The following is a 23214-nucleotide window of genomic DNA, read 5'->3' on the forward strand; positions in this document are numbered from 1 at the left end:
CAAACACTATTCGCTCAATTCGCAGCAACTGTCCTGTATGTTTTTAAGCAGTAGAAAACCTAGCAGTAGAAAACCTACCCGTGCATAATATTTTATTGCTGAAATTATGAGAAATTGTTTTAACCGGAACGCAACAACAACGTTTTTTTTAAGCTTCCCACTAGGACGCAACGCAAGGACGTAAACGCAAGCATGTGACCAATGACAAGCGACAGTTCGAATAATCCATCGCATGTGATTGGTCAACTCACTTGCATCTACGTCCTTGCGTTGCGTCCTAGGGAGAACCAAGCTTTAGGTTTGTTTGATCGCCTTTGGTTAAAACACGTAGCCTATACCCAAATTGAAATAAGAATACAGTCAACTAAAAACTGGACACCCATATTTGGAAATTAGTTTCGTTATTTATTGTTCCTTATTTGTTTCTCGTGTTTTCATGTCTTGGAACAAAATCAATCAATGTTTCCAACGGAAGAAAACATACCCGTAAATCGATTCATACATAATACTTTATTGGTGAAATTATGAGCAATTTATTAAACCGGGAATGCAATAACGTTTCTTTAGGGTTGTTTGATAACCTTCGTTAAAACACACACGTACATCTGTTTTTTACACATTATCGTCGCGTTAAGTGTTTAATATGTTATTAAATTCACGTAAGAAAGATATTGTGTTTAAATATAGAAATCATACATTATTTACCAAGTGCTCCTGGACATCAGAAAGCAAACATATAGATGGAAAGAACATTAGTAGAACATTAACTTAAGATATTCACAAAAGCTATAATAATAATAATGTTTAACAAAATCTTTCAATTTGCATACTTGAAACATGCACTTCTCGATGCTTTGTTGCTCATATGTACAACTACATTTATTTTAAAAGTAAATAGACATGTCTTTGTTAATTAAAGTTATCCCAACCGGCACCCCGTATTCTGATACATGTTTCTATTTAATTCCAAAGTACACTGTTGAATCATTTTTCGTTCGATTTCTCCAACCCTGACTTTCAAAACTCCGGGTATATGATTATTCCCATTATGTTCATGTGTGTTAATTATCATAAATACGTCACAACAATTTATTCACCCGTGACATGCCATGTTATTATTTCAGTGCGTTTCTGTGAAACTAGGCATTGAGACGTGTGCGTTTGTTTGCCAGTATAGTATAAGGTCTATACATTTTAAGTGTTGACACTTATAGTTTAAAATTCGAATTTTTAACGGTAAGTACTTGTTCAATGGCTTAAATTTTATACGAATCAGTCAGTGGGAAATGGCAAAAGGCTTTCTACTTTCTAAGAGTTTTATGTGGTTAAGCTGACAACTCACTTTGTAACACTAACATGACCACATCCCCCAACTGGAATAGATTATTTAAATGCATTTATTTGAAATTGTCTTCGTAGGTTCGTTAACATTTTTAGCGTTTTTAGAATCGCTGATTGTTTAATGAACCATTTTTGTATTATAAAAATAAATACCTTTAGAACATATTTCTGGAAAACGGAGTAAATTTGAACTAATGAAATGAGGTGCAAAAAGGGGATCGAATTTACTAATGCCGTGTCTTCAATGTTTAAATTCAATTTCTCTTTTATTAATCCCTTCGGAAATTCATCGCTCGTTTTACAAATAGATAAAAATGTGTATTAATATAAAAAGGTAAAAAATCACAAAACAAGAAGAGAATGTCACAAAAAAATGAGTAAAATTTAAACAATAAACTTTAGGAAACATTTTCGCCAGTGTAGCATAGCAAAAAGCTATATAAAACAACCTTATTGCTACACAAAATAATTGTGTAGCAAAAAATACAATATGTTTCTCGACTTAAAAATCTGTTTGATTAGCAACATTGCAAAACAAAATTTGTAAATGAAATGTTTCCCTGAACTTATTGCAATTAAGTTTAAAATTTTTGTTAAAAAGTTGAATGACTTGAGGAAGGAAGGAGATTGATTGAAACCCTACAATACACAAGACATACTATAATTATATGAATTATACAGTATTTCTTTTTTAGGTCCCTATACTAACTAGCAACTATAATCCGTAACACTACAAAAATAAAACATGGCGACTTGGGATCAGGCGGTTTACTGTTTCTTTTTCGTTAGTACTACACATCTTACTAGTAATCCTGTGTTATGATTTGACCAGGATTGTCTACGACCCTCAAGATCTAGAGAGTTTGAACTTGCTTTAAATTTTAAATTGATACTCTTAAAATTAGTTTTATCTTAGTTTCCTTTATACATAGTATATTCCGTTTATGTTGTTTTGCATGGAATTTCGTTTTGCATTGGGCCTTTGAAAACCACTCGTTACGATCAACTTGTTTATTATTTTTCCTAAATGGCTTTATCCAATTAGTAGATGGTTCTTCGTTAAATTTGTCTATAAAATTTGTTTTATTTAAAATATCTTTAGTTAATATAGACTAGTAATATTATTACAAAATCTTGGCATTCCCTAAAGCTGCTTTCACATCGCGCCCGGATTCGGTCCGGTGGCCTGAGAAAATTATCGTGGAAAATGGGTTCAGTGGTAAAGCATAAGGTCGTTCACACCAAATTCGTACGATTTGAATCCGTACCTGATTCGGGCTCCGAATTCGTAGCGATGGATCACGAAGCCATTTCTTTTCTGAAATCGTAAGAGAGAGGAGGAGAGGTTGTCTGCTCTTTTCCGCGCCACGATCAAATCAATGTGCGACGTGAATTTTGGTGGGCGCGATGTGAAAGCAGCTTAACACAGCACCTAATGATAACATGCCTTATAAAAAGTACATGCATTGCTAGTTTTGGATGTTTTGTATTGTTACTTGTAGTTTGTACTGTAGGTTACATAACAGAACAATTGTATTGTCTTCCCATTTAATAGACACCCTTCTCTACATAAAACCATGGAGAAATTTCTCCATGATAAAACATAATACACCACACCCCTATCATAATAATGGTATAGTCCATATAAGTCGAGGTGATCCCTATTCTTTTTAAATATGCCTATTGTGTTGTATCATTCAATAAAGCATATTCCGCTTCTCTATAATCTTTTGTGAACATAACCCTACAGTGACCTGTCTGAGGTTACAAGCAGCCGCTACTGTTTACTCGAAAATATAGGCCTACACCTTTATATTGGTAAGGGTTATCGAAATTGTTCTACTAGATTGGACGTTAAAACCTTATACTTAATTTTAGTCTACACAAAATGTATCTTAATGTCAGTCCAATCATGTAAAGCTCTGTCTACACAATCAAACTAGTTTGCCAACAAATTATTTTGTTTGTCACATAAAGTTTGATAGTGTAGACAGAGCTTAAGGTAGGGAGTGGAACACAGTGACATACACTCAAATTGTTAATATTCGTTAGATCTTACTAATAGTGTATAGAATGGAAATAGCTCGTAACATAAGCTATACTCATGGCGCCTGTGACGTCCCATACATTGGGTTAACCTGCCATGAGATACTGGAGAAAAGAGCCGAAGAAATTCCAGATCAACCGATGTATATCTTCTACAGCGACCAGGAAAGAGTCACATTCAGTGAGTTTAAGATTAAGGTATGATAGTTAACGTTCTTATGTAAATTATATGCTAGTAAATCTCTGTCTATATCGAACTAGATTGACAACAACAAAATATGATAGTGATATGCCCAAATATGGTAGTGATATGACATCATCGTGTCCATATATGGGCACATCACATTTTTTTGTCACATAAAGTTTGATAATGTAGACAGAGCTTAAGAAAACAAATTTGAGCTGAATGAAAACTGCCGTAATATAGATCCTGTTACAGTGACTCCATTATTATTTTTTGTTTACTAAGACAATTTTAACTAAACTTTGCTGTTTCTTTTAGGTTGAAGGATTGGCCGCTGGTCTGTTGGGACAGGTTCTAAAGAAAGTTCATAATTTTTACTAAAACATACTTAAACATTGGTGTTTTTTTAGGTTGAAGGATTGGCCGCTGGTCTGATGGGACAGGTTCTAAAGAAAGTTCATAATTTTTACTAAAACATACTTAAACATTGGTGTTTTTTTAGGTTGAAAGATTGGCCGCTGGTCTGTTAGGACAGGGTCTAAAGAGAGGAGATTGTGTTGCAGCATTGGGAAGTAATCATATGGAATGGCCCCTTCTCATTGCAGCAACAAGGGCTATTGGGGTGATCATGGTGAGTAGGCCTATGGTTGATATTATAGGAAATATGCCTATCTTTCTCACGTAAACATTTATATTTCTAACCTAAGCCTTTCTCTACACTATAAAACTTAAAGGTCTGTCTACACTATAAAACTAGTTTGACAAACTGATGTGCCTAAACATGGTAGTTATATGCTTAAATATGGCAGTGATATGACATCATCGTGTCCATTATGGGTACATCACATTTCTGTCACAAAGTTTGATAGACTGTGTAGACAGCACTTTAGTTTGCAAACTCTGCGTTCCAAAGTGTGTAAGAAGCCTCCACTGTGCTACGTGGCACTAACTTCTCCAAACACTAATCGTGGTACACAAGTTTGCTAGTAGCATAGACTAGGCTTACGATCGTTTTGCTATCGTATTTATTGAATAGATATTGTTGTAAATTGTTAAACTGATTCTATTTCAGATCAGAATGCAAACGGGCTATACAATTCAAATAATGAAAAAGACCATGATAAAGGTATCTAAAATACAGAATTTATATGTGGTTGCTGTAATCTTTTGTACTTATGATGGCCAACATAATGAAAAAGATATGTAATCATTATATAAACTAGGTTAAGTTGCTATATTGGAGCTAGGCCTACACATGTAACGATACGATTCTAAAATAAAGTGTTAGTATAAATGAAAATAATAATAGTTCATTCTTATATAGCGCATTATAAACAAGCTTTCAATGCGCTGCACATTATTACCCCGGTCCTAATATTATTTTCAGACTTCATGTAAAGCATTGTTCCTCATGCGAAGTCCCGAAGATTTATACACGAAAGCTTGTACCATAATACCAGAACTAGAGAAAAGTGAACATGGAAAAATACAATCGGATGAGTAGGGAATCTGTATTTTCTTTTATTAGCATTATAGTATTTGTGTACCTTAGTATGCGTTTATGGAGTAAGCTCTGTGTACACTATCAACTATAGTAAAAAAAAGAAAAATGATGTGCCCATTTATGGACATGATGATGTCGTATCACTACCATATTTGGGCACATAACACTTGTCAAACTAGTTTGATAGTGTAGACAGAGCTTAAGTATTTGTGCGACGTGTGATTTGATGATAAAATGAAAACATTTTGGTGATAGTGTGGTGTAAAATGAAAATGAAAAAGAGGCATTGTTTGATGGTGGTGAATATGACAATTTACAATACAATGTTTCGAAAGATTTATCAATGTAATGTGGCGGTGTACTAATATCACTTTATAATTATTACATTTAATTAGAAGTATTTTTATTTTCACATCTATGTCGATTTTCAGAGTTGCAAGAGTGCAGTTTGTCGTAGCAGTAGGCGCCAATAACAAACGGTAAGTGATGCAATTCGTCAATTACTCGAAGACGTTAGCGCACGCGTTTGAAAAGTAGGCCTAGTCGGGGGCCTATAGTACAATCATCAGTTTTTAAACGCGCGCAGGCCCGTTAAACGTATTTTGCTCTGAGATAAAACATATAAAAATACCAGTACCCAGACGTCAATACGGGTTTATAGTTCAGAAAGAAGGTATTATTTTTCGAAAAGTATGGTTAAAACGGTAACTGTTTTCTTAGGGGAACAATTAATCTTGAACACCTAGTTGAAGTTGGAAATGAAGAGAGATTCATGACCGCATTCAAGCAGGCCAGGAAGTTGGTATCAAATGACGACATTTCACACACAGGGTTTACCTCAGTGAGTTTTTATATTAAATATTGTACCACATCGTCACATTATAGATACGCTACACTCTGGAGTTTGCTATGCGATTAAATTACCGTACTATTGCATGCCATGTGACCCACAATCGTCCAATCAAATGACAGAAATTCATTAAGGTGTTATATAATAAATGTTGCACCACTCGTCACATTATAGATATGCTATACCAGATGTGGGTTAAACTCTACTACGTGAGGAGAAAAGATTTCATATTATTCAAGATGTTTAGTTACCATATTTGGCAATAATAACAACATTAAGATTATAATATATAATTATATTTGTTATGATTTTTTTTCTACAGGGTTCTACCGGGGAACCAAAACTTGTTCCGTATACGCACTTTGCAAGTTTGAATAGTTCATATTTCTCTCTTGATTATCTTCTAAAAGTAAAGGAAAGGAATGTAAGTATCACGAGTATTGTTCCTAAAAAGAAAGTAAAGAAAATGCTGTGACCCGTAAAGCTCTCTTATCCTACCATAAGGGAAAAAAATGAGAAAAAAAAAGAGTAAAGTATACTTTCACTTTTGATTAAAACACTTTGTTTCAGCGTCGTGCTAATTTACTTTTTATTAGAGGTCACCGTTGCCGTTGCTGTCTGCAAATTTCTATGAGTTGCGAAATGAATAGCCTATTTTCACCTGAAATGCATTTTAGTCCCTGAATGTAACATGATATTGACGCGTGTATCGTACCCATACTCGGGGCACGAACTATTTGTACAAAGGCCATACAACCGCGTAGGCATACCTATTGTTTAGATCGCTGGCAGTCAGCAATCATAAATAAAAGGGGTGTCACGAAACCTAAGATCACGAAAGCTAAGACCCCCTAAGACCTAAGATCACGAAAGCTAAGACCCAAGACCTAAGATTACAAATTCTAAGATATACTACAGCTTAAAAACAATACTTGTTTATCCATACATAATTTTAAACACAGTAGGTTTCATTTATTACCATAAATATAATTTAATACTACCGCAAAACACAGATAAACTCACATTATTTTCGCCCGTTGAGTAAATGTATATTTTTTCTTTACAACAAACAAACTTGACGGGTTGTTTGTTGGTATATATTTACTCCAATGTGTTGGTTCAGAGGATGTTTTTCTTACGCACCTGCCTTTCTTGTATTTTGACTCCAAATTTGTTTACTAACTTTATCCTGAATACCACACTTTAAAATTAGGACTTATAAGTACTTTCAGAAGGAGAAACACATAATAACAAATAAATAAATCCTTTAAATTGATGATTTTACAGACGTGTTTCTTTGTATACAGCACTGTAATGTAACTCCTCGAGCTCCCCATGCTCAATGTTTTTGTTTCTATGGAGCGCCAAAAGAGCAACAATAATTGTACAAGTATAAAAACAGAAAGAAAACGAAACAAAAAAACTTCTAATGATTTTTAAGTTAAAATGTATTTGCCAGTATTTATTTCTTCGTACTTGGATGATTATACTATTATCATTACAATTTTAATTTTACATTATTGTTCCTTCCACACTTTAGATGGACTCCACAGAGTTTTCAGCCCTCTATATAATTTTTGCTCTTTTGACGTTCCATAGAAACAAAAACATTGAACATGGGGTAGGCCTACCAGTGTACTGTAGGCTAGTCATTTTGTGTGCGAGAAAAACGTCTGTAAAATCATCAATTTAAAAATGTATTTGTTACTTTTTATGTGATTCTTTTTCATGAAAGTGCCAATTCTAAGGTGTGGTATTCAGAATGAATGTTGGGAGTTAAAATACAAGGCAGGTGCGAAAGATAAATATTTGTAATCTTAGGCCTTGGGTCTTAGCTTTCGTGATCTTAGGTCTTAGCGGGTCTTAGCTTTCGTGTTCTTAGGTTTCGTGACACCCTAAATAAAAGTGTATATATGTCAAAAATGGAACGCCGTGGTTACAGATAATCATCATATAGAGGATAATAATGTTAATAATAATGGTACACTAACTGTGGTAACTGTGTACTGTGGTAGTATACATTAGCAACCGATTTTTTTTCCTAGGTCACCCACCTAACTGTATCAATACCTATTTATATTTAATTTCTTCAAGAAATTGATGTAAATAAATATTGAGCTATAATAAGCATTACATTTTCGCTTTTTTGGGGGCTTCCCCTTGATGTACGTTCGCATTGAACTTGAACGCAACGCAATCAAAACTGAGTGAATGAAATCGGCAAGAAAATGTTATATTGTCCTGTAATTAGTCACGTGTGTTTATTGGAGGGAAAGGGTATGATCGTTTTGCACATTGGCCGCATGCTACATATGAGAGTGTTTTTTTCCTGCAAATTAGAGGTGCCATTTATCATGAATTTTATGTGCGACAGTAACATTTCTTCCGGCCATCTGGGGCGTCATTTAAAAAAGTTCGCTTCGCCACAGGTCATGTCGACGGCCCTAGACAAGCACTTTTTTCCGCCATGTACGTGCAAACGCTGACTTGCGCGAAACGCCAAAAATGTCACCCTTTAATAGGCTAGTACCTCAGTTTTCATAATTTAAAATATCAATTTTTAATACATTTATTTAACGTGAGATTGCCATTTCCGACCATCTGGAGGTGTTACATTTTCAAAATCACCTCGTTGGTGCGGACTCTCTACAGTTGCGCTCCCCCCCCCCCCTCCTTCATAAAATCCTGGATCCGTCCTGGTGATGCGCCCAAATATTGTAGTAATGTGCCCAAATATGGTAGTGATGTGCCCAAATATGGAAGTAATGCGCCCAAATATGGTAGTGATGTGGCCAAATATGGTAGTGATGTGCCCAAATATGGATTTTTGACGACTGTGTTGATAGTATGAATAATTCCATATACTGTACTATATTTCATAGACCTATTGTGATGTGGGCCAACCGCACCGTATAACCGCATCATAAAATCGTCTCTTTTAGACACGCCGAATGATTTGCGGTGCAAACATGGCGTATATTGGCGGTGAATTTACCGGAGTAGCAGCACCACTCGTTTTTGGGATGACCACGGTGTTCCCATCACCGACGTACAACTTTGAAAAAATGCTACAGGCAACACAAGATGAAAAGTAGGCATAGGTGCTATGAGAGCTTTTATAGTTATTTAACATCTTTAAGGCCAAGTTAGACAGCGTCATACGATAAGGACCGACAATTCTGGTCGGGAAAAAATTAAACATGTTTAAAGTTCTCGCGAGACGACCACAATCTACGTCTGACAATAGAGACTTTTAGATTTTCTTTAGACTCACTTGTGTTTTGATCGAATGCAGCGCTTGATCTTTCTTGAAAGGGGATTAATAAGTAACTAAATAATAATACTAGCCCTACCCATTGTTAACAATCAATTCTGTGAATTCGTGAATGAAAGTTCATTGACAAAATTAATTCTGTTAAACAATTTAATTTGTGATGTAGGCCTATCCTTTTCTTTGTTTATCTAGGTGTACGGATATTACTATGCTGCTATTTGGCTTATTTGATTTAGTCAACAGCTCGGTGTCTGACAAATACGACCTAAGTTCTCTGAAAAATGGTAATATATTTTGGCTCTAAAATTTATTTTTTTTACCTACGAAATGAATTTATTTCATATCAAGAATAACAAGACAATCGAAACCGCGTAAATACCAATTTACACGGTAAAGCGCGAGCTTGTCCCACGTATCTGTAGGCCTATCTATCTCGTCTGTGTAAATTGGTCTTACATTTTCTACACTGATATTGTTTGTTGTTGTTTTTGTAATAGGTCTAACTGGAGGTTCTCTTGTACCGTTACATCTCCTTCAAGAAATTGACAAGAAATATGGAATTAGAATTCTGGTTTGTTGATCCCCTTGCAAAATATAGGCCTAACTAGCGGTAATTATAGTGCTGATGATGCCTATGGTTTGTGTTATGATGACGAAATATAGGTCTAGTTATCAACGGCGCAGATCTAGTTATTAGGGACTTTTGATTGAGTGCTACTACCGGAAGTACACGGGCTTAGGCCAGGCCAAGTGTGTAGCTTAATTTTCTGAACGAAGGCTAGCGTCTTAGTGATAAGTCCCATTCCATAACCTGTATTATTAAAAGCTTTATTTAAAATATAAAACACAAATCAATAATTCACAGTTTGCAAATATAATTTGACTTAGAATGCTTATGGGATGTCAGAGACCGGTTTAGCTATGTCACAACTTCCAAGCGACTCGTTTGAGTACAGCGCCACCACCGTTGGCACGATCGTGCCACATGCTGAGGTAATGTCAACATTATTATTTTGTATGATGGTTTTATTTTATTATTTTTTTATTTTATGTCTTTATGCAATGTAGCCAAGGATTGCCAATAGTAAATTAATCACTGTCCTATCAGATAGGTGGTAATCCCCCTGATGCAGGGGCTATTTTGTAATCCAGTTCACCGGGGTAACCCCCTACTCATTTTTTAATAATGAACTGGGTTCTTTAAAGTGCACATATGTTATAACTGTGTACACTGGACATACGGTTTATATTATAGTCCTTATCCGAGAAGACTTGTTACACCACAAGAACTAGGAGCAAGTCGGTCTCGAAACCTTGCCGATGTTGTTGGCTCTTTAGGTACGATAAACGGCGCCCCTGCCTTAACTGCTCGGCCATTTGACTCGCTGTAATGGTTAACACGTTGCTGTAAAAGCTATCACAACGCCAATTTGGTTGTAGGCATGCGTAGAATTGTTTTTAAAAGTGTACCTTAACTTCGCGTCGTGTCACCTCAATCCGATAAAGAATGCTGTGTGAAGGTTTTGTAAAGACAAACTCAGACAGCGTCGTATTACAAGGCCCGACGAATCGTCTCGTCGAAAGAAACATGTTTAGCATTCTCACGACGACCTAAACTCTACGCCCGAAGCTATCTCAAGGCGACTCGTCTCGTCGGGTTCAACTCTGACAGCACCGACGAGTCAAGACGTTTCGCATTAACTTGCCGATATAGAATGAAATAAAAAACACGACTTTAATTTTCTTTAGTTGAAGATCGTCAACAAAAACGGAATAACTGTAGAAGTTGGAGAAGAAGGTGAACTATGGGTTCGAAGCCCTTTCGCTTGTAGGCGATATTATCTCAATGACGTGGCTACACAAGAGGCATTTACGGATGGTGGTTGGTTTAAAACAGGGTATCGTTTAAGTTTTTAAATCTAAAATTTGCATACGAATTGAAATATATGAGCGTTTTGTTTATGTTAATTGATTATAAACGAATTAATAATTGTTGTCTTCTTTAGAGATGTTGGAATACTGAACAAGGATGGATATTTGATAATTAAAGGTAGAATAAAGGTACGTTTCGGTCTTTACTCAATGCTGGACATAGCAGACAAATTACAAAGCAACGATGTGATACTGTACATCTACGCAACTCCATCGATATTAACTGTATGTTAACGTTTTATAAAAAAAATCATAAATTATGAGAACTTTTATTACATTAATATTGCTTTTTTAAATCGTTTTATTTGTAATGTGGTATTTTAGAATATTATTAATAAATTCAGCCGCACCATTCATCCAATTGAAGTTGAAAACGTTCTTGCGAAGAATCCAGCCGTTCAGAAAGTTCAGGTAATAATATCTTCGCATTAACGGTTTGCGTTTGTAGTAGGATGTTCCCAGGCACTGTCTGGTCTTACGACTAGGCCTGTACACCCTTGGTTGTTATCTTTAAGTTGAAAATATTCATGTAGTGTCCAAAATGTATTATTGCTGGGTGTTCATAGTATTAGAGAGCTTATTAAGGGACCACCAACACAGAACCAACACAATTCCCCCATTAATAGGGATGTTCTCTGAGTTGGGGTTTGCCGTAATATTAAAAAATATTGTCCTATTCGTGTCATGTAAAAGTGTCCCCTGAATAGAGGTGTCTCAATAAGAGCTTTACTGCGTAATTTGTGATTCTGCGAACAGTTAGTCATCCATATATTTCACAGTTTAGATGTTATTTATTACCGTGTGTGGTTTATTTTGTGTAGGTTGTTGGAGTGCCTGATACGAGAGCCGGTGAAGAGGTGTGTGCTTGTATCATGTACGTATCTTGCCGACGATTGTTAGATAATAATTTGGTATACATTAAAATGAACGTTTAACCTTTTGTGTGCGATTTGTTTATAGAAAAACCACACTATTGTGGTAAATTAGGTGGCAAAATTTAGTACTTCTTACGAGAATAAAAAGAGATACGAGTATTCACAATGGATAACGTCAATACTTAAATTGTTTATAGGCTAAAAGAAAACTGCACATTGACATTAGAAGAAGTTCAGAGCTATTGTGTTGAAAAGGTAAACAATTAAATGTTTTGATTATAGGACTTATTTACGTCATGGGGCGTATCTCAGACAATGCGTCGTCGGCGCTTTTGTTGCTTCTGAGTACATGCACGCTAGCCCTTCTTTCATCTCTCACTATTTTCAACTACCTATCCATACTCTTCTTGATTCTGGTGTGATTATTGCCAATAAAACGTCGTTACTGTAGGTCTAAACTCTTTTACAGGTCAATGCGAATTCAATGCCTGGACATATTGTAATATTCGATCAATTTCCGTTGACTACGTCTGGAAAGGTAGGCTAACATTACCTGCTCGCGATATTTCTTTTCATACATAATTTGGAGACCTCTCTCATGAAACGTCACAAAATAAACATGAATATTCACTAGTCATATCCATAAGGTGTTACGTAAGAATTGACGTACCTGCTCCCAAATATTCAAACCACCTTTATGATAATTATAATTAACGTTAATTTGTGATTCTACTATCATAATTTTGGGGGAACTTATACATTATAATGTATTTATTATCTATTGATATATTTTATTTTAAAGTTTGCTCGTGCACAAATCAAGAAGATTGCAGAGGAAAGATTACAGAAAAAATAATAGCAAATTTGAATGACATAATGTTATTACTTATAACATTTAGAAGACAAATATTTTTACTAGAATTATACGTTTTCGCGCGTGTTACGGTGGAGGTTTATAATAGAAAATACACATATTTGAATGACATAATGTTTTTACTTTTAACATTAAAAAGCAAAATAGCTTTACTAGAATTACACGTTTCCGCGTGTTACGGTGGCGGTTTTCTTGTTAAAATGTGTATCATATTTTAAGAACGTTATCTGTTCATTGTAAATACAACATGTACCATTGTGTGTGTGTGTTGATTGCCTCACCACAGTGTAGCAATCCCAAGAGGACACCTCTGGGACCGACCCAACAAAATGTCTTCTGAATAGGGGTTGGACATAGTATCAATGGTATTGCCAAGTGTTCGGGGTTTTTTTTGCTTTTAATTGATCTACCGCACCAACATGGTTAATTAAATGTTACTAGAAATAAATATATACCACAACAGATATGCAACAGTATAATGTTTATTACGTCCGATCGTGTAAATGCGTAGTGAACTCATAATACAACCTGTGAGCTGCTGTATTTTAAATAGGCACATCGTTCAAGAGAGAAACCAATAAATATAAATAATAAACAATATGTAATCCATTCAGTTACTGATTATAGAAAGAACAAGCGAGGAGAAGAACGTAACTTCGTCTATGACCTTTATACGCAAGTTTGTTATGAAGGAAGTTGGACCGTCTGCGTCTTTTTTTCGACACTTTCGTCACAAATGAAATTAGCGCCCTCTTTTTTGTGTTAAAAGTAATAACAAGAGAGAAACGAAACAACATGGATGACTTGCCTACTGAATATGACGAAATTATAATAGGAACAGGTAAATTTAGTACTTTGTATTCTAAATTATTAGATATTATTAGTTACTGATAAATAACTAAACGTTTGTATGTGAGGTTGATTAATGAAATGGCTTACTAGGCGTACTATTATGACGTAAGACTACTACTTTTAGCTAGGCTAGGCCTACTGTCGACTTTGCGATGGGGCGACTTTGCGATGGGGCGACTGTGTCGGGGCGACTCACTGTGCGATGGGGCGACTGTGTAAGGGGCGACTTTGTATGGAGTGATGGGGCGACTTGACTAGCATCCCCTAGGCCTAGCCTAGGCTGTTTATTTTGCAATCAAATTATTTAATAATTTTAAAATTAATATTGTGTTTTTTAGGTTTACAGGAAAGCATCCTTGGGGCTGGACTGGCCAGGATAGGTCGAGCAGTTCTTCAAATTGACAGGTAAGTGACTCTGGGCAGGATTTGAACCAATACCATGTACCGTATCCTAACATCCGTTTACTAAAGATACGGTAAAATTGCATTACGTGTGTGACGTCATCGTATAAGGACTTTGGATTTTGTTCACATCGCGTCTGTAGAGAGAATGCCTATCGGCGGCGCCAGGCTGCATGGATGTGTGCGCTTATGATTCTTTGAATCGGCCTCGAGGCTAGACCTAGTATTACTATGATATCTCTATGGTTTTATTTTATTCCAAATTGCCTATTTAGGCCTATATTTTTTAATAAACTTTGTTTACAGATGGTGACCATAAACAAAAAGCAAATGCGGACAATAAAGGGGCCCTCAAATACTATGATTTAGACAATATGCCTAGCCCCAGGTCTTAGTCACAGAAATCAGCGCACACATGAAGCTGGCCCCAGCCTGTTAAACAAACTGATATACCGAGCCTGGCTATAGCATGGTTATAGACTATAGTACGTAGTAGGCCTCTTTTGAAACGGTAAATTTCTGTATTCTAGAATTAAAATCAACATATTTTAGCCTATCAATAATAACAGACGTAGGCCTAGGCTACATTTAGTTTTGTCACACAACGGGGATAATAGCGATAAATGAAGCATAATAAAGAAAATGTTAAGCCGCCGGTTGATCACTGTTTTTGCGATATGAAAAAAAATCCCAAGTCCTTATACGATGACGTTACACACGTACCAGCACCCCATTGGCTGACTATGACGTAATGCAATTTTACCGTACCTTTAGCAAACAGAAGTTAGGATACGGTACCGTATTTTTAGCCACACATTAATAAATACTTTGTACTGTATTTTTAGTAATATATGATTGTATTGTATTTTTATCTTAGAAATGAGTATTATGGCGGTGATTGGGCGACCTTTAACCTAAATGGATTAGAAACATGGATTGAATCCAACCGCCAGGTAATCTACTCATACAATTAATTGTTTCTTCTTTAACTTAACTTAATTATCTTTCTTTATGTTAAACGTGAAAAATTAAGATTAATAAAATCTGAGTTTGAATAGGTCATTTTTTGTAGTTTTAACAAAGTTAATCACTTCCATAGAAAAAAAAACCCATTGGCTGCCAGAAATTACAGTTTTTTCCAGGTAAAAACTTCTTTTTTTCGGCCCAATTTTTGGTCAAAGTGAATAACTATTATGTGACATTAAAATGGGATATTCTACAAAAAACATTTTACAAATTATGTTTCAGGGGGACAATACATTTTTAATGTTTTTTGCTGTGTTTTTATATTGTAAATACTGTGTTTTACTGTGAGAAATTTGATCAAATGATTGTATTTTGTCATACAAATGAAATTTAATAATAAAATCAAATTTTTAATAGAATGAATCTAATGATAACGACGATGTCATGTCTGTTTCTGCGGACTTACTGGAAGATGGAGAGAGAATAGTGTACTTACCAAGATATGGCGATACAGTATCAAATTTAGAGGTTCAATGGTTTGTTAGGTATGTGTTTCATTACTATAATTGTGAGTTTTGTTGCGGCAAACATTTCACCCGATAGTGAGAAACAATTGTTTTGATTTCTAACCTAAGCAAACATATGTTGTACAAAGCTTCCATATCACAAATATGGTTTACTTATTTATTAATCAATTCTGCTTAAAATATCTCTTTTAAAATTATTTTTAAGTGAGGGAGAACCAGTTCCAGAAAGACGAAGACTTTTTAACAGACTTCCTGAAGCACCTGCAGTATCTCCAGACTTGCCTGGAGATGGTGCTCCTCCAGAAGATAATGATGATTCACAACAGGTACCAGTGCCTCAAGAGGGAGCCAACCTGCCAGAGGAACCAGTAGCAAATATGGCAGAACCTCAATCTGCAGATGTTCCCACAATGGCAGATCAATCTAATGCATTAGAGAATGTGGAAGATGGCAGTATTGGTAGTTCTACAGATGCTGGTGTTTTCTCTGCACAGCCAGAGGATTCCAATGATGTAAGTGATGCTGAAGCTCTTGCACAGGATGCTGCAGAGGAATCTGTACCAGCAGCATCAACACAGGATGCTGAAAAGGAACCTGCAGCAGCAGCACCAACACAGGATGCAGCATCAGAAACAGTAGATCCAGTTCCACAAGAGTCTCCAGGTGTGGAAGCCGCAGCAGGAGAACCTGTAGCAGTAGACCCTGCAGCAGTAGATGGTGTCAGCGATGGCAATGAAATTAATGAACCCAGAAAACAATGGACACAAAATCTTATAAAACATGAATGGAGAAAGTTTAACATTGATCTTTCACCAAAGGTATAAAGCAGTAAATAGTTGTAATATTTTAGCTATCTAACCATGACTGGTTCTTGGTAATAGAGCCACTGTGTGCCCTGTTGTGTGTAAATTATGACTGTTTGATAAGCAATGTGAAAGGGGTAATACTAAAGCTCTGTCAACACCATCAAACTAGTTTGACAAAATAAGTTTGATGTTCCCAAATAATATGGTAGTGATATTACGCTTAAATATGGTAATGATATGACATCGTCATCTTATTATATGGCCACATCAAATTTTGTTGTCACATAAAGTTTGATAGTGTAGATAAGACGAGGCTTAATAGAGAATATACCCATAATTATTTCATCAACAAAATTAATACATTTTGTATTATAGTACTGTATTTAGTTTACAGCATCACATTCAAGTTACTTAAATAAATCATTTTGTTTGACAAATCCAAATGAAATTACTCACATTCTTTAGCTTTCGCCATCTTGGCTGATGGCTTGATCACAGGTGATCCGGTCCACTGCTACAATCCTACAAAATGCACTTATTCACGGACATCTAATTATTGTTTTTATACAGCTGATGTTTTGTAGGGGTTCGTTAATTGAAGCCTTGATTGAGTCCAGAGTCAGCCGCTATGCTGAATTCAAAGCTATAACAAGGACATTGACATTTATCAATGGAAAAATAGAAAAGGTGCACATTTATTAAATACTATATTTATAGATAAAGTTTAATTTATTTTATTTTACTAGTAATCTATCCAATATTTCATATGTTATTACACCTCATTATTTTTTTACTGAAGGTTCCATGTTCTAGAGCTGATGTATTCAGTAGCAAATATGTGACAATGTTAGAGAAAAGAATACTGATGAAGTTTATAGAATTTTGTTTACACTATCAAGAAAGACAATTAGAATATGAAGGTAAGATGTTATAACGTGTATGTTAAGCTCTTTTTACACTATCAAACCAGTGGCGTATCCAGGATTTTGAAGTTGGGGGGAGGGGCCACGAATTGCCAATTTGCCGACAAAATTGGTGTCATTATCTGTACATACACCTGATCAATACATGTTCTAGGATTGCATAGTCATAATTGTCTTATATGGGATAACGATGCAAAATTAAAACCAAACCAACATTATCTGTTAGTATGTTGTATTCATATTACAATAAAGGAAGAATTAGGAAAATCTGATTTGTAGTTAAGCTCTGTTTACACTATCAAACTACTTTGACAAAAGAAAAATGTGATGTACACAAATATGGTAGTGATATGACATCACCATGGCCATATATGGGCACATCAAATTTTGTTGTCGCATAAAGTTTGATAGTGTACTGTAGACAGGACTTATTCAGGTTTAATAATACCAGGACCAAGTATGTTATATTTTGTACCATGGTACATCCAGACTAAATCAAATCTGTGTCTTAAGCTCTGTCTACAATACCAAACTAGTTTGACAAAAAAAGTATGATGTGCCTAAATATGGTAGTGATATGCCCAAGTATGGTAGTGATATGACATCATCATGTCCATATATGGGCACACCATGTTTTTGTCACATTGATAAGATAAGCTTTATACAAATCTTGTTTTGCAGAATATTTGAACAAACCATTTGTAGAGTTTTTAAAGTTCAAGAAGCTTACCAGCACATTACAGCATTTTGTTATACACTCCATTGCCATGGTAACGCAAGATACACTAACAGAAGATGTAAGTTAAAATATTTATTTCCACATCCAACAGTGTGTGAACTTATCAATTATAGAAAAAACTAAGCATGTGTCTTATTATAATGATGATAGACCTACTTTTAAAACTATTGTCTAGCAATATTTGGCCACATAATATTATTAATTATACAGCGTGAACAGTATATTTCTTAATTATATTTTCAGGGGTTGAAGGCCACGCATCATTTCTTGAAATCACTTGGTCGCTATGGCAATACAGCATTTCTATGGACGCTCTATGGAAGTGGAGAGCTCCCTCAATGTTTCTGTAGAATGTGTGCTGTTTTTAATGGAATCTATATGTTACGATGTACAGGGAAAGGACTGATTGTTGATGCCGAAAATAAGTGAGTAGGATTTAATTTAGTTCAGAAGATGGCTTCAGAGATGTCCAGGTTTAATTAGCTAAATGTCTTGCAGAACCTCTGTAGCTTTAAAGGTCTGGAAATCAAATCCATTTCTTTACTAACTACACTACCTATCAAGCTAGTTTGAAAAGTGTGATGTGCCCATATATGGTAGTGATATGCCAAAATATGGTAGTGATGTGACATCATCATGTCTATATATGGGCAAATTAAACCAATTATTGGTAGGCTGTATATCCTGTAATCACACAATACTGTACTATATCTGTAGGAATGACATAATTTAATTTGTTTACTAGATGTAAAGGCATCATCAGCTCAGATGGAAGAAGATTGATCTGCAAGAATATTATTATGGATCACAGCTACAGGCCATCGCTGGCGTCTGCTGCCACTACCTCGTACGTATTAGATTTTGTTTTCATACAAAAGCTTTAAAGCTCTGTCTACACTATCAAACTTAATGTGACCAAAAAATGTGATGTGCCCATATATGGACATGATGATGTCATAACACTACCATATTTAGGCACATCACACTTCCTTTATCAAACTAGTTTGATAGTGTAGACAGAGCTTAAGAGAAATTACAATATGTTAAAGGAAGTGTGATGTGCCTAAATATGGTAGTGTTATGACATCATCATGTCCATATATGGGCCCATCACATTTTTTGGTCACATTAAGTTTGATAGTGTAGACAGAGCTTAAGAGAAATTACAATATGTATAAACTGTGTCAGGCTTATAATCTATTAAGTTAGTACAGTTCTCCATTCTGCAGTAGGTAATTTATTTTATTACAACACTAGTAATTTTAACCATATTTGATTACATTTAGACTTGTTTCCAGAGCAGTGTTTATGACTGACCGATCTATATGGCCAACCGGTCAAGAGGAGGTAAGATAATAATCATTTTATTACTATTATTTTAAAAATTATAATATTTATACAATTTTAATATGATACTGTATTAATTCAGTAATTGTTATTACTGTATTTATAACATTTCAGATATCTTTACTGACTGTTCCTCCACTTGAAGGGAGCCCTCAAACTATCCAAGTTATTGAGCTTCCGTATGGTACTTATGCGTGTCCAAAGGATTTATGTAAGTTCTGTGTGTTATATTTATTTTACTGTTATATTTATTACTTCTTTCCCCCTGGAGAATAAGGTGCTAGTATTTAAGTCCTCCATACTTCCCTGTATAAGGCTGCAGTCTCTGCCTCTGTCCATGTTCTGTATCCCAACGTGTTCCTTTCCTTTTCTCCAGTTCTCCAGTTTTCTTTTGCCTTCAGGTGCCCATGTCAATTCATTGGTGTATAATTTTGATTCATACCTAATACATGTCCAATCCAGTTTAATCTCCTTATCTTTATGCATTCATTCATTCATTTTCCATAGTATACAAAATAAAACAAGTTGATCAAAACTTTGAGATTAAAATGAAATAGTATAAAATGAAAGGATGTCTTTATAGGAGAAAATGTCACTTAAGCTAAGGCCACCGGTGAAACGCAAGACATTTGAATGGCTAACCTATTAGTAAACAATATGAAGTAAATGAAAGGAAAAAAAAAGATAAATGGCAGGATATCATCAATGATTATTTGATTGGATTTTTTCTATAGTATGTACTAAATGAATGTATGTGTAGGAAGCATGTTTGTTAAAATAATAATAAATTTCTCTTAATAATTTATTTGTTTAGTTATAATACACCTGACATGCAAATCACACCATAAGACTGCAAAAGAAGACTTCCAGCAAGTCTGTAAGCTACTATTCCAGCCTACAGACTCTGAAGATGATGCTAACTGCACTAAGCCTAGGATTATTTGGAGTATGTACTTCAACATGGTTGATATGACTGGCGTTGAAGAGGAGGAGTTAAAAGAAGGGCTTCCTGGTAACACAGAGGTAACCAGTGGGCCTGGCTGCAGTATAGGCTATGAACATGCTGTTCAACAGGTAAACTGGGTTCTGTAAATCTACAAGAGGAGGTCATAGTCACATCCAGGGGCATCCCCAAAATGTTGAAAATTGTAATGCAAAAGATGGGCTTAATTTTAGAAATTAATTTTAAAGCTTTTAGTTGTACCTGTCTTCCCTAAGACACAGACAAAGTTTCTGATTTTTTTTACAAGGATTTACAGTTAAACTCTGTCTACACTATCAAACTTTATGTGACAAAAAGATGTGATGTGCTCATTATTACATCATATCACTACCATATTTGTGAACATCGCACCTTTTTTTCAAACTAGAGTGTAGACAGAGCTTTATTAGTCATGCTACCACCTTAGTACGGGAATCATATTTTACAATGTTTCTGTAAAAAACATACCTTTAAATGTGGTATTTTTTTAATATTTTCAGGCCAAAAGCATTTTTGAAAGACTTTGTCCAGGGGAGGATTTCTTACCTGCTGTACCAGACCCTGATGACATCATCATAGAAAACCAGTCACATGACAATCCAGGTCACAAGGTACTGTTAACAAATATCACCCAATCTCTGCAATGCATATTTTATGTAAACATTATTATGTTTGTAGATTTGAGAAGGTTGTAAGTTGGAAATGTTACTGTATTTAAACTGATATATTTGATATATATGCAGTATTTTTAACTTAAACTTCAATATACTAATCGAAACCATGAGAGGAAAATGTTTTCACTGATATATTTGATATTTTAGCCCGGGTTTGAAGACAATGCATCTGAAAATAATGAAGAAAGCAAGACTCCACAAAATGAAGATATCAAATCACCAGAAAATGAAGATATATGTAAAGAGAATAAAGAAAAACCACAAGATGAAAGTGGTGAGAAAATTGATACAGGAACGATAGAAGGAATGACAGAAGAATTAAGTATAGAAGAAAAGAAGGCAAATACATCTGAAATAAATGCAGAAAAAGAGTGTGACAACACTTTCGATGAAAATTCATAACAATGCATCAAATCTGTGTGATTTATTGTAATTATTGGTGTACTGTACTGTAACATTTGTAAAGAATTTAATCAATGTAATTGAATTGTTTTAGAGCTGTTAATGCAATCATGTTTTAAAACTAAATTGTATATTGATTTAGTAGATATGGATAAACCAATCAAATTATTATAAATTAAATGTTGGAAAATGGATAGGAGGGGAATAGAGAGAGGCACATGTTATTCTGTATTTTGATTGGTCGGTTGTAGACCTGGCTGACCAATCATACTAGCGATACTATAGTCGTACGCTTATGTTAAATATTATAAGTGAGAGAGTTTGTCTGTTTGTTTGTTTGTCTGTTTGTTTGTCTGTTTGTTCGTTATACAAAATTTTGTTACTGCACATAATCTTACATATGGGGTATCAAAATGACCGCAATTGTACCGGGAATGTTCTAAGCTATATTTCAACATCATCCGCCACCTAGGATCCAAGTTAGGGACCAAAATGTGGTCAAAACCCCCACTTTCGATGTTTGTTCGTTATAAAAATTTCTGTGTCTGCACGTAACCATACGTATGGGGTATCAAAATGATGGCAATTGTACCCGGAAGGTTTGTACCCGGAAGGTTTTAAACTAAATTTAAAAAAATTCCCCCGACTCCTGGGGTTTTTGTGGAATGGGTGGGGGGGGGGGGGGTGGTTGTGTGGTGGTTTGTGATGTCATTTTTGCTAGGGCTCGGGGTTGTAGGCTATCGAATTGTAAAATTATACTACAAAAGTTTTACAGTATTTGAATTATCCTCAGCAAGGCGTTTGGGGAAATATAGATATAGATATACATATTTTATTCATTAAACAATATGACACCTATTCAATTACACATTTAGCAAAGTACTTTAACCATATCCAGCTATTTATTGGTCTCTTGGATTGCCTCATTACAGACATCCATACCTGTGTGAACATACACATGTTGGTTACTGTTACTGTGTTCAACTACATCACCAATCCTCCAAGGAAAAAAACGTACATTGTGGGAGAGTGGGGTTGGGAGATAGGGTTTGGGAGTTTGGTTTCAGGAGAGAGTGGGGATTTTGCTTACACCAGAATTGTGGTTGGAAACTTTTAAAGTATTTAATCATCCCTGGGAAGCAGATGGGAGTTTGGGGTGGGGATGTACATGTAGGCCTATCACCATGACCGAAACTGTATTTGGAATGTTTTAAACTACATTTGAAAACTGCCACTGAGGGATTATGGGTTGGGAGTGATAATAATATAAATTGTACTGGAACCGGCTTCAACAGATCACCCAGTGTATCTGCGGTGTGTTTTTTGTAGGGGGAGGAGGAGCGAAAATACTAGCGTAATGAAGTAGCCTATATGATTCGATTGTACTAGGAAAAGTTACTAAATTTGAACTGTCCAGGGGAGGAGTTAAGGTTTGTTGATGGTGGCTGGGGTGGTGAAAGGAGAAAGAAGGCTGGGTGCCCGCAGTATCTAAATTACAAATTTTAATTATCAGCCAATATGACACCTATTCATTTACACAATTTACAACGTACTACAACCATTATTAGACCCGTCGTAGTTATGAATACTCCTCTCAATTCGAAGCTTAGGTTGAATTGAATTTGTCCATCACTGGGAAGATTTTGTTTTTAAGAAAGAGTATGGGGTGTTATTGAGGGGTGGATGTTGGTGAGTATAGACAGATACTGGCGTT

General features: G+C 35.3%; 2 protein-coding genes across 6 annotated transcripts; both read left to right on the forward strand.

The window, feature by feature from the left end:
- Positions 1 to 1139: 1139 nt before the first annotated feature.
- On the forward strand, positions 1140 to 13460 carry LOC140050197 (medium-chain acyl-CoA ligase ACSF2, mitochondrial-like). Of its 5 annotated transcripts, none has more exons than XM_072095283.1 (19): positions 1140 to 1236; positions 3407 to 3585; positions 4074 to 4202; positions 4644 to 4697; positions 4959 to 5071; positions 5507 to 5554; positions 5796 to 5916; positions 6248 to 6349; positions 8868 to 9016; positions 9392 to 9483; positions 9697 to 9770; positions 10088 to 10192; positions 10949 to 11097; positions 11206 to 11260; positions 11456 to 11542; positions 11953 to 12005; positions 12204 to 12261; positions 12476 to 12544; positions 12809 to 13460. In XM_072095283.1, exons 2-19 carry the CDS (start codon positions 3415 to 3417, stop codon positions 12860 to 12862), a joined length of 1683 nt encoding a protein of 560 aa, XP_071951384.1. In that variant the 5' UTR covers positions 1140 to 1236; positions 3407 to 3414; the 3' UTR covers positions 12863 to 13460. The 5 variants fall into 5 exon arrangements, with proteins under 5 accessions (XP_071951384.1, XP_071951383.1, XP_071951382.1 ...); XM_072095282.1 differs by having other exon boundaries at positions 1164 to 1236; positions 3394 to 3585; XM_072095281.1 differs by lacking the exon at positions 1140 to 1236 and adding an exon at positions 3037 to 3159 and having other exon boundaries at positions 3394 to 3585.
- Positions 13461 to 13569: 109 nt separating this feature from the next.
- LOC140050194 (rab proteins geranylgeranyltransferase component A 2-like) lies at positions 13570 to 22091 on the forward strand. The gene is made up of 15 exons (XM_072095278.1): positions 13570 to 13721; positions 14071 to 14137; positions 15012 to 15087; positions 15518 to 15645; positions 15833 to 16445; positions 17004 to 17120; positions 17233 to 17353; positions 18038 to 18153; positions 18339 to 18520; positions 18841 to 18942; positions 19382 to 19442; positions 19557 to 19653; positions 20257 to 20516; positions 20925 to 21035; positions 21246 to 22091. Exons 1-15 carry the CDS (start codon positions 13676 to 13678, stop codon positions 21498 to 21500), a joined length of 2352 nt encoding a protein of 783 aa, XP_071951379.1. The 5' UTR covers positions 13570 to 13675; the 3' UTR covers positions 21501 to 22091.
- The last annotated feature ends 1123 nt before the right edge of the window (positions 22092 to 23214 follow it).

Source organism: Antedon mediterranea, chromosome 5 (assembly GCF_964355755.1).
Source record: "Antedon mediterranea chromosome 5, ecAntMedi1.1, whole genome shotgun sequence".
NCBI lineage: Eukaryota > Metazoa > Echinodermata > Crinoidea > Comatulida > Antedonidae > Antedon > Antedon mediterranea.